Raw genomic sequence first — 15,319 nt, forward strand, 5'->3', positions numbered from 1 at the left:
CAAGATCGATACAATGGGGCTAATAGGAAGTGCCAAGGCTCTCCGTAGACGGGCTCTGATAGAAATGGCTCATTCTAAGGTAATAACATAACGGTAACGTTACATTAAGTAAGTCTTTATACACCACTGAAAACAGTTATGTATATCATATTACATTTCTGTCAACAGATCCTCCTAAATATTACACAATAATGCACATTTAACCTGATAAACAAAATATTAAAATTTTCCATCTGCAACAACAATGTGATCTTTTAGAAAGATCCGTTTTGGCAATTCACTTTTAAATGCATCATGCAAAAAAAAAAAAAAAAAAAAAAAAAAAAAAAATACACACAAAGAAAACGCAATTTTATGACTTATGTCCAAACTCTGTTGCTACACACTCAAACGTGTGTAGGCTACTTTTTATTTTCAAAAAGAGTACATAGAGTAGGTGAATAAATCTAAAACCGCTTGAATATGTTGTCCGATTCGTGAACGCATTGCTCAAATCGGTCTTGTGAATCGGTTTAATCGAAACTTTAAGATTCGACTCAAAATAACGACTTGTTTACGAGTCGTCTAGCAAAAGTCCTGTGATGTCTGTCATGAAGTACGCAAATGTAATGCGTTGGACTTGGACTACAAAATCGCTTTTAAATACACCAAAAAGTGGCGTAGCTATGAAAATTCGGTATAAAAAAAAATAAAAAAAAATAAAATAAAACATTTCTAAAAAAAATATAAAAAACCCAGCTTTGGGGAGTGTTCAACTACCCAACCTTTCCTCTTCCCTGAGTGTGTTCAGTTAGCATGTGACTTCAGTTCACACGGTTGAAGGTCTCTAGACACATGGTCTCTGGACTGCGCGTCTCATGACACTCATCCAGAGCAGCTTCATATGGTGATCACCCTCCTCAGAACGCTGCTGGACGGAACTAGAAACCGCTGTTCCCCGCGTTGATATGTAATGGACTTTAATATAGCCGTCACCATGTGAGATACTGTTCTGTACACGAGGGTGAATATTCAGCAGAAGGAAAGGAAGTGTTTTCATAATTAATCCGAAAGAGAAAGTACTCGAACCTGTAAGTGGATTCATATTTGCTTTTCTATCTAACGCGCTGTTTCTCAATGAGAATGAACGGCAAGTTTGTCATTTTGAATTCTTGCTTCTCATTTTGAATACATTTCCATTTAGTATTTTTGACTTTTATCTCGCTTAACTGTCAGCCAGGCATTGTTCCTGTTATTGTGCTTACATCTATCTATCTATCTATCTGGTATTTTCCTTTATACTATTGCATGTTACACTGCAGGACACTGTTATCTCTGCTTGACATGTCAGTTGTTGTATTGGTAGGACGATGCTGTTATCAGTGGAGTGGATGGTTGGCAGTGCAATGAGCTCATGACAAAGTTGAAACCAAATTGTGTTACAACCTCTCTTTTGTGTGTGTGCATGATTGTAGCATGGCTGATTACCTTATCAGCGGGGGAACTGGGTACGTGCCAGAGGATGGACTCACTGCCCAGCAGCTCTTTGCCATCGGTGATGGTCTCACATACAAGTAAGTCTAAAAGAGGAGGATCATGTGCACAAAAACCCTTTAGGTTCCCTGCTTTGCACTCAGACACATACATACACACGTGCTGTCATACAGTAAGTCAGATCGACAAACAGGGACAGCGTTATGTAAAAGCAGGTCCTATCATGTGTAGTTTCACTTTCGCACACACATGCACTCTAGGTAGGCATCTCTCTGGACATCTGTCAGTGAGATGGCTCTCAGCTCCATGGCAACCCTCTGTGCATCTCCATAGCAACGGGGAGCTCAAGTGCTCGGTCCCAGCACATGCAGCCCATGTTTATGGGACAATGCAAAATCAGAGTGCATGTGTGGTCCTCTTTGTCCCTGTTTTTCTCTCTTACTCACGATCCTGATGTTATATCATACTCATCGTGTGCTTTAATATCAATTACAGCATGGGATTTTATGAACATTAGTCCTTTTTATATGCTGTACGCCACTGCATTAAACGAGCCTGTTTGTGTGTGGATACAGGCATGTGCTTTCCCAGCCTTCTAAAACCCTTGCTAACAGAGCAGTGGTCTCCGTGTCTATTTTTATCATGCTGGCTGGAGTGTTTAATCTGGTCTAATGGAGGTTTTATGAGCGTTAGGCCACATGGGACGAGACACTGAACTGTGCCTTCTTCTCACACATCCTCCTGAGACAGATAAATCCAGTCCCTATCAAAACATTATTGTGCTTTAAAGTAGGGGATGTTGTTTTAACACTTTCTAATATTAGCCATGATACACAGTGCTTTTAACTGAAGTTAGATCCTAACAACATTAATAACATGCTTTTGTATATCAAGTAGCTACCACTTCAGTTTTGGGGTCAGTAATGAATATTTTTATTTAACAATGATGTATTAAATTGACTAAAGTATTACTGTTTTTACTGTATTTTTGATCAAATAAGGCCTGGTGAGCATAAGAGACTTTCAAAAACATTAAAAAAAATTACCAACCCTAAACTTTTGAATAGTGTCGGTGTAAAATTAACCTAAATCTCTTATCTTTTTAGTTTGCCCACACTTTTTCAGTACACTACTGCTGCTATAGGCTAGAAAGAGGCTACGTGTGTGTGCGTGACATTGGTGATACGGTTAAGAACATTAACAGGACGTCTCTGTACGCCACACCTTAAGTAGATTATAGAATTCCTCCTTGACAAGATCAGAGACGTACGCATACAAGTGCATCATTTGTGGCTACTCAAAGTATTCATGCTACAGGCAAACATGAAAATATTAATTTACTCATGCACTGCATCACAATAATCAGTCGGCTTACACTATTGTTCAAAAGTTTGGACTCTTTTTATGGATTTTTTTAATGTTTTTTTAATGTTTAAAGTCTCTAATGCTCTTTTGGTGCTTAATAAACATTTCTTCTTGTTATCAATGATGAAAACAGTAGTTGTGCTGCTTAATATTATTGTGGAAACCATGATATTTTATTTTCATGATTTTTTGATGAATAGACAGTTCAAAAGTTGAAATAGAAATCTATTATACATTATAAATGTCTTTACTGTCAACTTTGATCAATTTAATTTTGTTTTATGCCTGGTTTCACAGACAAGACTTAAAGGGATAATTCACTCAAAAATGAATATTTTGTCATCATTTACTCACCCTCAGGTTAATCCAAACCTTTACAAGTTTCTTTCTTCTGTTGAACACAAAATAATGTATTTTGAAGAATGTTGCTTGGTAATCATAGGATTAATCAAAGGAAGTCAGTGGCGGCCGTCAGTAGTCTGGTTACCAACATTCTTTAAAATATATTATTTTGTGTTCAACAGAAGAAAGAAACTTGTACAGGTTTGGAACAACCTGAGGGTGAGTAAATTATAACAAAATATTAATTTTGGGTGAACTATCCCTTTAAGCCTAGTCCCAGACTAAAATGCATGACCTGTCTTTACTGAAAGCAACTTGCACTGACATTTGTCTCAAGATGCACACCAGTAATGTTTTTTTCTAAGGCACTTTTAGAAAAGGACTTAAATGTCGTTATTTAATTAAGGCCTATGGCTTAATCTAAGTCCTGTCTGTGAAACCAGCTCTGTGTTTTCCCTTTTTTTGACACAGATTTGACTTTGTATAAGCTTTCTGTAATTTTGATAATGTTCTGATTCATAAATTGCTGATCTAAAGGTCATTGTTGCCTAACTCTGCCATCTGCTGTTCCTCATTCAGTGATTTCCTGATACTGCCTGGCTTCATTGACTTCACATCTGATGAAGTGGTGAGTACCAATGCTTAGCAGAGGTTAATGACAAATTGCACTTGTATTAGTAGACAATTTAATGCAAAGGATCATTTTTGATCACTCTGTCGATGGAAAAAGAGCTGTTCAACAATTATTGAGGCGGAAGATCTGCAAAGGACAGTATGTGTTAACATGGCTGTGTTAGCATCCATATAGTCCCTGGTGTGCTGGGCAGGCATGTTGTCACAGGCAGTGAAGCTCGTGTGTGTGAGAGACAAGGACGAAACAAATATCAATCAATTCCCTTGGAGCCACAACTTTAAACACATTTTTAATTAAAGATGCAGCAAATTCACTTTCCTGCGATAGATTATTAGCAAATAACTTAGTTAAACTGGAAATCACATCAATTTAATTGGGAATATTTTTGTTTGTTGAAAATAATGCTAATTTCTTATCAAATCGGTTTAGGGTTTTTAGGGATATTTGCAGGACTATGAAGTATTTGTGTGTTTGCTTATGGCATGTGCGTGGTTTTATTTTACATTTTTTGTGATTGTGTAATTGGGAATTTAGGAGTCTAGTTAAAGTGTTTGGATTTTTCCCAGTAGACCAGGTGGATTCGCTTCCTGCTGATGTAAACGCAGATACACAACGCTGTTTGTGATTTCTTTAAGCACTTCTGAGAATTATGCTGAGCTACGGCTAATGATGGGGACGCAGGTGTTAGAGAGGAAGAAAAATAAGACAGTGTCTAGGCTACAATTCAAAGAAATCAATTGGCGGGACTCTCTGAGTCAGTTATTTTAGTGTTATTTATATATTATAATGTTAATTAATATTTTGAATTAGCTTTTATTTTTTAAATGTTAGTTTTAGTTTAAGTATGAATAATTTGTGCCAATTTTTATTCATTTTATATTTCTATTTAGCTTCATTTAATTTTTTATTTCTGTTTAATTTTTTGTAATTTTAGTACTTCATCTTCAAATTATTTAATTTCAGTTAGTTGCCAAGGCAACATTTCTAATTTTCATTTAAGTTTTTCTATATAATATTTAGATTTTGTTTTATTTCAGCTTTATTTCAATGAAAGAAATATTTTTTATAGTTTCAGTGTTAGTTAACAATAACACTTCCCAGTTCCCTGTACTGTAAAGGTTTACTTTAAAGAAATTGTTCAACCAATAATGGCATTTAGTCCTTATTTGCTCAGCCTTATGCCGGTCCAAACCTGTATCATTTTATTTCTCTCATGAAACACAAAAGGTCATTTTGAAATACACCGAAGTAGCAGACTTCAAGTCAAGTCACCTTTATTAATATATACTGTAGCTTTATGCAATACAGATTGTTTCAAAGCAGCTCTGCAGTGATAAACAGGACACCAATGATGCAAACATAATTCTATTCTGCTTTAAAGCAGCTCTAAAAAGACAATAGCAAACAGTGATTATTCAGCTGAATTTAGTTTAGTGTTGATTCAGTTCACAAACTGTGTAAAGTTAATTGATTATTGAATGAGTTCAATTCATCAATAAATAATCCAGCTCAGTTCAGTTCTCATCCAATTGTGTCAGTGCAGTCAAGTCATTATTGCCGAATATTAAGTGAGGAACCCAAATTCCCATCGGTGACAGAAATGGTGGAGAAAAAAGCAGGCACTGTCAGGGATTCAGTTCTTACGTCGAGGTCCAAAAGTATCATAAATTAGTTGAATTACTCTCATGTCTGTTTACATAGACACTTTGCCCCCTTAGATTTTTCGTAATGGTCATGTGTTATGATGTCAGGATTTGACCTCTGCTCTGACCCGGAAGATAACCCTGAAGACGCCACTCATTTCTTCTCCCATGGACACAGTCACAGAGTCCTCCATGGCCATCGCTATGGCTGTAAGTAACACTCACAGAAACTATATATATATTCCAACAAAGTTGCAATTGCTTTTCTATTTCATTCTCTGCTGTGTCCTGTAGCTCATGGGTGGAATTGGAATCATTCATCACAACTGCACACCTGAGTTCCAGGCCAACGAGGTCCGGAAAGTCAAGGTTAGTCATGAATGTTGAGAGACGCACTTCTGGAGGAATTTTGTAAATCTGATCAGTTTTTGAAGTAATATTCACAGGCTTATTTGATTTTTGGGTTCAAAATATACTTATAAATGGCAATAATTAATATGTTTTGTATCTGTCACACTGGCAGAAATTTGAGCAGGGCTTCATTACGGACCCTGTAGTGATGAGTCCACGGCACACTGTCGGTGATGTGTTTGAAGCAAAGGTACGGCACGGTTTCTCCGGCATCCCGGTTACTGAAACCGGCAAGATGGGCAGCAAGCTGGTGGGCATCGTTACATCACGAGACATCGACTTCCTGTCAGAGAAAGATTACGACAGGCCACTGGAGGAGGTTTGTGATTAAAATGGTCTAATTTAACTTTAATAATTTAGATGTTTCATAATCTAAGCATTCATTTAACTGGCACTTTTGAGTGAAACTGAATGTAGAGCAGAACTTGATCCATTAAGATTTGACTTAAGTTTGGGCCCACTACATTTTTTTAAAGAAATTAATACAATTCTGAGATTTTAATTAATTTTATTCAGCATTAAATTGTTTTAAAGTGTCAGTAAAGAAGACTTGTTACCAAAAATGTATATTTCAAATTAATTCTGTTCTTTTGAACTTTCAATTCAAAGAATCCTGAAAAAAATGTATCACGGTTTCTACAAAAATATTAAGCAGTACAACTTGAGTACAACTACAATGTTTCTTGAGCTGCAAATCAGCATATTTCTGAAGGATCGTGTGACACTGAAGACTGATGCTGAAAATTCAGCTTTGCCATTACTAGAATAAATTGCATATTCAAATATATTTAAATTGAAAAGTTTTTTTTTATTTGCAATAATATTTCAAAACATCTTGACCCCAAACATTTGAATGGTAGTGTATATGAAATATTATATATATATATATATATATATATATATTTTTTTTTTATATTCTAGAATGTAAAATATCATTGATCACTGATGAATCAAATCATAATAAAACAGCTATATGTATTAAGAAAATGCAATAGGGTCAAGTTTGGGTTTATGTGGTCCTTAAACACTCAATAGTCCTGATTGCTACTCCATGCTTTTCCACTTTATGGTACGGCTCGGTTCGGCACGGTTCGACTCGGCACGGAGCGGTTCGGCTCGCTTCGCTTTTCCACTGCGTGGTACGACTCGGCTCGGTACGGCACGGTTCGGTTTGCTTTAGCTCGGTTGCTTTTCCACTGCAGTTAGTACCGCTTCAAAGTGGGTGGGACTGATCGTTATAGTTGCCGTCTCTACTGCCATGACATCATCATATTAAATGCGAATTTTTCATTCCGTGTTTCCCCATCCGCTCCTCGGCAACCAACGAGAGGAACGTCTGCACCTCGCCCACTGACCACGATTCAGCCATTTCTTTTTTGAAGTTTATACTCTTTTTTTTTTTTGAAGCAAATACTTTTAAAATAGGCGCTACAGTGTTGGCTTTGTCTACTGGCTATTTAAATCTAGCGGGTTTAGTGTCTCGTGTCGTAAATACAATGACGCTGGTAGTGATGATTCTGTCTGACCAATCAGTGATCTGCAGTGTTTTCACGTCACATTTTAGTATCGGTACGGTACGCTTGGAACCTCAACAGAGGTGGTACCATTTAAAGCGAGCCGAAGCGAGCCGTACTGTACCGTACCATGCAGTGGAAATGCGCCATAAGTGAGCCGTACCGAACCGAGCCGTACCGTACCATGCAGTGGAAAAGCGCCAAAGCGTGCCGTACCGAACCGAGCCGTACCGTACCATGCAGTGGAAAAGCGGCATATCCATAAATGATAGTAGTTTCTGAATGATTCATCTTCAATCCTCCAGGCAATGACAAAACGAGAAGATTTAGTGGTTGCTCCAGCGGGTGTAACGTTAAAAGAGGCAAATGACATCTTACAGCGCAGTAAAAAAGGTATGAGCGTGAACTTCCGTCCTGTTTGTGTTGTGATGTTTAGCACAAGCTTGCTGATAACATTCCTGTTTTTCTCTTTCAGGTAAACTGCCTATAGTGAATGACAGCGATGAGCTCGTAGCTATAATAGCTCGTACCGATTTAAAGAAGAACAGAGACTATCCTCTAGCTTCCAAAGACTCTCGCAAACAGCTCCTGTGTGGCGCTGCCATCGGCACCCGAGAGGACGACAAGTACCGGCTAGACCTGCTCATGCAGGCTGGAGTGGATGTGATAGTTCTGGTGGGTCCAAAGGGGAATGGGGTGACCTTAAACTTTAGCAGTACTCAGTCCTATTTCTGGAGATTTAGCTTCCTGCAGCGCAACTTGTAATTTGGACAACTGCAACAGAACTTGAAATCAGAATTTCAATTTCTCATGCAGAAATCCATCATTTGTTCTATCGAGATGCAAACTTGGCAACACCCAAGTAGATGAGAAACATTCACTTTTAAGCAAATAAAATCAAACAAACAACAGTCACATTTCAAACATTAGATGACAAAAAACTTGTTTAGCACATGTTTGCAGACAGATGTGTCAAACATGGTAAATGATAATCAAACACACTTTACTGCACATGCAGTGGAGACTTTGCTTACAGTCAAACACCTGCAAAGCTAACAGTACCATTGCTATTTTGTTTCTTTGTTCCATGTGTCAGGTAGGGGAACACAGCATTAGTGTGTGTAGGGCCAAAAGTATTTAGAATTAGACATAAATTGAATTCAATTGAACCTGAGGTGCTTTGCTAATCAAGATATTCTCACAAGGCTGCATTTTTTTCAATCAAAAATACAGTAAAAGCATTTATTTATTTTTTACTTTTTTTTTTTTTAAATATATTTTTTAATCTATTTTAAAATGTAATTTATTCCTGCTAGGCCAAAGCTGGATTTTCAGCAGCAATTACTCCAGTCTTCAGTGTGACATAATCATCATAAATGTCTTTACTGTCACTTTTGATCAATTAAATGCATTGTATATGCTGAATAGACAAAATTACTGACCCTAAACTTTTGAATGGTAGTGTAACCATATACATCGCTTATGTAGATTTTAAGTTTGCATACTTTGTATTGAGTCAAGGGTCAATTAATGATGCTTAGATCCTGAGTTGGTCAAACTAATTTGCAGGTCAGACATCATACGCAGTAACAGGTGTTGTTGATGTATTTGCCAAATATTGACCTAATTGTCTGAACAATGGATGTGATTTTATTGCTTGCATATGAAAGTAAAAGGACAGACTTATGGATTTATGTGCAAAGCTGTAGCCAAAAGCTACTGTCACACGTTTTGGCTACATCTGTAATCAAACATGCCTGAACAAGTTAATAATTTTTTGGGCTTTACTAGGAAATTAATAAACAGGTGGATTAGGGCAGGGTTGAAATAAATCTTTTACAATTTCCAAAATTGATCTCAGACAGCAAAATTGTGTCAAGAATCTTACATAAATACACACAGTGTTTGACCTCTTAGCTCTTAACCCTACATGATATATGATGGTTTTTCTGTTGTTCTGTCCCAGGACTCTTCTCAGGGGAACTCTGTGTTTCAAATCAGTATGATCAACTACATCAAACAGAAATACCCAGAACTACAAGTGGTGGGAGGAAACGGTGAGGCTTTTCTGCCCTTTGTGGTGCTTCGTTTTATATAAACTGAGTGTAGCTCGAGGAGAGTGATATTAGACATATTGAAGATTGAAGAAGTTTCTCTTCAGTTTCTCATTCTCTTGTCTGCAGTGGTGACTGCTGCTCAAGCAAAGAATCTTATAGATGCTGGTGTTGATGCTTTACGAGTGGGCATGGGCTGTGGATCCATCTGCATCACACAGGAAGGTGTGTGTGCACTTTTTACTGATTAAGGAGGACAAAACTGCTGTGGAAAGTGCCCAGAAGTTGGTTAAATATGGAAGAACTTTATGAGGATATACTTTAAAGGAAAGATGGTGCCTTTATTCACTTCGAAAAATGGAACAAAGTTTTATTTTATTTTATTATTATTTTTTATATATAATAAGAATTACACATTTATAGAGCAATGCAAATGTATATATGTGGACATACTTGTAAAAATAGTGTCTTTATTCATGCATTTCATAATATTTATTTTAGGGTTAGGATTTTTGGGATTACTATTGTCATCTATTTTATATAGAAGCTCGTTTCCGCCACAGAATTAAACATTTTAAAAGATAATTGCGACTTTTTATCTCGCAATTGCGAGAAATAAAGTCAGAATTGCGAGATATAAAGTCGCAATTGCATGTTAAAAAGTCAGATTTGTGAGATGTAAATCGCAATTTTGAGAAAAAAAGTCTGATTTGCAAGTTTATATCTCACAATTCTGACTTTATAACATGCAATTGTGACTTTATATCTTGCAATTCTGACTTTTCTCAGAATTGTGAGATATAAAGTCCAATTCTGAGGAAAAAAGTTTTTAACTTTTGACTTTATTCTGACTTTATAACTCTCAATTTAGTGTTATAAAGTCAGAATTGCAAGATGCAAAAATTGTGAGATGAAAAGTCGCAATTACCTTATTTATTTTTTAGTCTGTGGCGGAAACAAGCTTCCATATTTCTGTTTTAATTTATTCTAGATAAAATGTATAAGAATGACCTTATTTATATAGCAATGCAAATGTGTATATGTGGTCATATACTAAATAATTTTAGGGTTAGGGTTTTTGGGATAGCAATTATCTATTTTATTTTTTTAATACATTTTTTTTGTTAAGAACAAGAGAAATGAATGAGAAGTTATTTAGCAGTATATATGTGTGTGTATCATTAGTGATGGCGTGTGGGAGACCACAGGGCACGTCTGTGTATAAGGTGGCTGAGTACGCCCGGCGCTTCGGGGTTCCAGTCGTTGCAGATGGTGGCATTCAGACGGTTGGGCACGTTGTCAAAGCCCTGGCGCTGGGAGCATCCACAGGTGTGTGTTTATCTGAGTGATTTGCCTGAACGATCATTGTTATTAATGGCTGGGATTTGTTTGCCTAAATTTTAATGTCTATGACCATGCCCTTCCCTTCGGCCTTTTTTATTTTAGTTATGATGGGGTCATTGTTAGCGGCAACCACAGAAGCACCCGGGGAGTATTTTTTCTCAGATGGTGTACGACTGAAGAAGTACCGTGGTATGGGCTCTTTGGATGCTATGGAGAAAAACAACAGCAGTCAGAAACGTTACTTCAGGTAAACCAGTCTTATGCTCAGATGTCTGCACATGTACAATAATAAAGTGTCTCTTCAATTATAAAAACAATAGATTTTGGCTCTGTGCACAGGTTTTTATTTATTTATTTTTTGTACATTTAATTTTTTTCTCTGAAAGTCATGAACATTTTCACCAGTGTCATTTGCAGCACATCTCAAATGTGTGTTTAACAACAGCATCCTCTGGTGGAAATGAGAGTGATGGATATTACATTTTTAACTCCTTTGTCTTGCTAAGACTAATTTTATCACTAGCATTTTAATTATCCTAAGTACAAACAATTAAATCAAATAAAACATTTGAAAAATGTATATAATATTAATAAATTAATAAATATTGAAATGGTTCATGGTAATTTAACTCTGTTTTGCACTTTATTTGTCATATTTTATAGTAACAATTCATATTTAAAATTATAAATAAATTTAAATTGTATTTACCTTGATTTTTCTTTATTTTCTTCATATATCACATGCATCAAATTTCATTTTAATAGGGGCAAAATATTTGTTGTGGAGGAAATGATACCAAAATAAATGGACATGGCTGATTTTTGAAAGATTATTATACATGTTTTTCATGCAATAAAATATTGAAATGGTTTATTTTTAGTTAACTTTTTGTAGTAATTTATAGTAACAATTTATTAATTTTAAGTTTTTACAGTTTAGGTCTGAAACTATACATAAATAGTAAAAAGTAAAAATAAATGATGAAAGCATTATTTTAATGTGACCTTCATATAACAAAAGTAAAAAAGTTGAAGTGTATAGTAAAAATCATAAAAGTGCCCGTATTTGAAGAAACACCTCAATAATATACATATCATCTGTTATATTTAAAACTTTTGTATTGTATGCAATATATAATGGGTTGTGTGTGTGTGTATGTGTGTGTTTTCCAGTGAAGGTGATAAAGTGAAGGTAGCTCAGGGAGTCTCTGGCTCAGTTCAGGATAAAGGCTCGATACACAAGTTTGTTCCATACCTCATCGCTGGAATTCAACATGGCTGTCAGGATATCGGTGCAAAGAGTCTGTCCATTCTGCGGTAAGAGTGTCTCTTTCTCTTATAGACACCTGACAAGCTTGACTTTTGTGTCTTTTAATTCATGTTTATTAGCTTTGAGGCCATCTATATGTGAGTATATGCTGTATATTAGTCACTTTTAGGGATACTCTTGCAGGTAGTTAACTAAATTAACTTTTAGCAGATATACACATACACAAGTCTGTCTTTTCTAGACCTAAATGGACACAACTTTTAGTAGATATACACATTTAAAAGTATTTGATACTCATTCTGCACTAAAAAAATTGTCCAGTAATTTTCTCTGGAATGAGAACATCCCCTTCTTTTGAATTATAAATATCACTGGTTCACTGTGTCTTCAGTCATGCTAATATCTCTGCAGTATTTTCTGTCTCAAACATCATTTCATTCTGAAAGAATCATCATTGCTTTCATCCATGGTATCTGATTTTGCCAAGCTGTACACTGTTAAAAATGATATGATCAATAATTTATGACAACATATGTTTTTACATTATGTTAACTCACCAAAATAAGTTAAACAATTTTCCACACTGTAATTTTTTTTATTTGTTATCACAATTTTTTTTTCTTTTGTCAAATCAACTTAGATAATTTATGTGGTTCAGATAACATAATATTTTGAGTTTCTGTTGATTAAACCAATCTCCTTCATTGTATTAACTCAATTTTCTAATTTCAATTAACTTAAAATTTAAGGCAACCAGGTTACTTGCTTTTTAAAGTTAAACCAACAATCATTTTTTACAATGTTAAGTTATACAAGATTCAACTTTTGAAGGTCAGTTTAATTTAAGTTGAAATGATTGTTGACGTTGATTGGACTTAAAAATTTAAGGCAGCAACTTTTTTTTCTTTTTTTTTTGTGAATGTTAATCAAAGGTTACTGGGTTATAGAAAAAGACAAGCTCTTTAATATGTCTCGCCCCAAATTCCACAAACAAATTCCAACACAAAAAAGTATAATTTCTGTTTTTATGTATATCTGTTTAAGTCTCACCTTCGTTACATATAGATCGATGATGTACTCCGGAGAGCTGAAGTTCGAGAAGAGGACAATGTCTGCTCAGGTCGAGGGCGGAGTTCATGGACTGCATTCGTAAGTCTCCGCCCACTCACTTAGCCCCACCCATCTGACGTACCATGTTCGTGTCTCTTTCCTCACAGCACATGCCCTTAAAAGAATGGCTTTAAACACATTTCCCGTCCTTAGAATTCTTATCATTAACATAAAACTAAAAGTTTAGCAATTCCTCCCAGAGACCCTTAGACCATCCCTTCTTAAGTTGTCATGGAAAAGTAGAGTTTACATGTGAAAATGTCTTCTCTTCCTTTCTCTTATGCTGTCACCATAGATATTCTTTTGTGCCATGTAAGTACTCATCCCTCATGTCTCTTATAATAACGTTGAGTTCTGGTGGAGGGGATTGTGTTGTAAACACTGGTAAGGTCTGGACTCTTTAGTGGGCATAAAATCAGACCATTTTAGTTTCCTCTTGCTGTTGCATCTTTGAGACAAACCTAGACAAACCACTGTCCCAGTGTCCTTCTGTGGTTATGTACTCTTAACACTCTCTGAGACTTGACTTTGAAAGGGACTTTGAAAGTTGTGCTGCTTAATATTGTTGTAGAAACCATTGATGCATTTTTTCAGGATTCTTTGATGAATATAAATTTTAAAACAACAACATTTATTTGAAATAGATTTTTTTAAACTTTATAAAAATATAACTCTTTATTGTCACTTGATCTTACTGACTTGTGTGCTATATTTAATATCTTCTGATGCCTTATGATAAATTTGTGTGAAGAACAGACTGAAATTTAAGTCGTTATTCAAATATCCAATGAGAACTCATGCGTCTCGTAACCGATTGCGATATGCACATTTAAATATGTGGCTGAATAATGATTTATATTTTAGTCTGTTCCTTGCTCAAATTAACTTTTATGATACTTCCATGGTGCTTTTTATTTAAATTTTTGGGCAAACTATTCCTTTAATTGGCGGTGCTAATATGTTAGTAAAAACCCTTAATTTGGACTATCACTTTGAATGTTTAGACAATATAACAACATTAATTAATGTTTCTTTTCTGTTTCTGGCAGTTATGAGAAGCGGTTATATTGAGCCGGGCAGCAGGGGGCACATGAGAGCAGGACCCAATGTCCCGTCACCAGCCGTCACCAAACACAGCAGCTAAACGTCATTTCTGTTATCCTCACCCCTGTACTTTTTCCTGATGACTCTTGACTTTAGATCAACATTAACAAATCTAATTAATAATAATAACTGTCTGCTTATAATAAAAGCCAGCAACAGTACTGAATGTACCATGGACTGTTTTGATTTTCTTTACTTTGTTCGGTTCTACCTGTAAGAAATTAGACTTGGCAATCAAGAGATTATTTTCAAAATCCTATGAATGTACTACACCGTCTGAAATATGAGGATGCTACATGTGTGTATATGTGTGAGAGAGTGTCTATTAAGGTTTCTGATACCGTATGTGGTATGTATGTTATGTTTTGTCAAACTGTCCTGTTCAAAACGTTCTAATTAAAATTGTTTGTTGGGTTATTAGCAATAATACTTGTCGTGGTAAATGAGAAAATCATGTGTACCACATTGGAGTGTTATGAGTTAAATGTAATCTGAAAAATGTATTTGTTTTTTCCAGAAGGGCAAGTTTGCAGGCTGCTTGTGTCACAATGCTTTTCAGACTATCCAGTTAGTCACATAGCACTAGAACTATGTTATTTTATGGATCAGATTATCAGTATCAGCCTTAAAATCAGGGATTGTGTACTGTTACTCGCCTTACACTAGTCAATAATTTAGACAGACATTGCTCATTTTTTAAAGTTTATTTTCATAGTTTCACACATTTGCATCATTTAGATATATAAAACATTTTACAGTATATAAAAGTAAGCAATTGAGATTTTACAAGGCCTGAAGTGAAGGACCGTAAAAAGCATTTGCTGTGAAAGTGACACTTTCAAATTTGGGCTCCATTTTGTAGTTTGAAGACTGTTGTGTTGTAATTCTGAATATAATACAGTTTAAATAAAGAATGAGTTTTATAAACTTTGTTTCTTATTGTGTTCCTGTAGTATCAGTTTCAGTCTATAATTCTTTGCTTAAATATTTTAAATGTTTAACAACATTTTTATATTTTAAATTGTATATTTAAATTACATACACTTTTATGAAGA

General features: G+C 35.4%; 1 protein-coding gene across 5 annotated transcripts; it reads left to right on the forward strand.

The window, feature by feature from the left end:
- The first annotated feature begins 783 nt into the window (after window positions 1-783).
- Window positions 784-15,173, forward strand: impdh1a (IMP (inosine 5'-monophosphate) dehydrogenase 1a). 5 transcript variants are annotated; one of them, XM_082181468.1, is made up of 16 exons: window positions 784-1,070; window positions 1,455-1,553; window positions 3,760-3,808; window positions 5,566-5,667; window positions 5,752-5,826; window positions 5,981-6,187; window positions 7,688-7,775; window positions 7,858-8,057; window positions 9,349-9,439; window positions 9,566-9,661; window positions 10,622-10,765; window positions 10,883-11,027; window positions 11,954-12,097; window positions 13,116-13,199; window positions 13,456-13,472; window positions 14,210-15,171. In XM_082181468.1, the coding sequence occupies exons 2-16, from the start codon at window positions 1,456-1,458 to the stop codon at window positions 14,302-14,304; spliced, it is 1,635 nt and encodes a 544-aa protein (XP_082037594.1). In that variant the 5' UTR covers window positions 784-1,070; window position 1,455; the 3' UTR covers window positions 14,305-15,171. The 5 variants fall into 5 exon arrangements, with proteins under 5 accessions (XP_082037594.1, XP_082037595.1, XP_082037597.1 ...); XM_082181469.1 differs by lacking the exon at window positions 13,456-13,472 and having other exon boundaries at window positions 785-1,070; window positions 14,210-15,167; XM_082181471.1 differs by lacking the exon at window positions 784-1,070 and having other exon boundaries at window positions 14,210-15,173.
- Window positions 15,174-15,319: the final 146 nt, after the last annotated feature.

Source organism: Leuciscus leuciscus, assembly GCF_965113295.1.
Source record: "Leuciscus leuciscus genome assembly, chromosome: 10".
Classification (NCBI taxonomy): domain Eukaryota; kingdom Metazoa; phylum Chordata; class Actinopteri; order Cypriniformes; family Leuciscidae; genus Leuciscus; species Leuciscus leuciscus.

Bases quoted from the DNA above. Each gene is read 5' to 3' on its own strand.
- impdh1a (XM_082181468.1), top strand. From the start codon at position 1,456: ATGGCTGATTACCTTATCAGCGGGGGAACTGGGTACGTGCCAGAGGAT. The intron at 9,662-10,621 runs GTGTGTGTGCAC...GTGTATCATTAG, and splicing joins CATCTGCATCACACAGGAAG to TGATGGCGTGTGGGAGACCA. The intron at 11,028-11,953 runs GTAAACCAGTCT...TGTGTTTTCCAG, and splicing joins AGTCAGAAACGTTACTTCAG to TGAAGGTGATAAAGTGAAGG.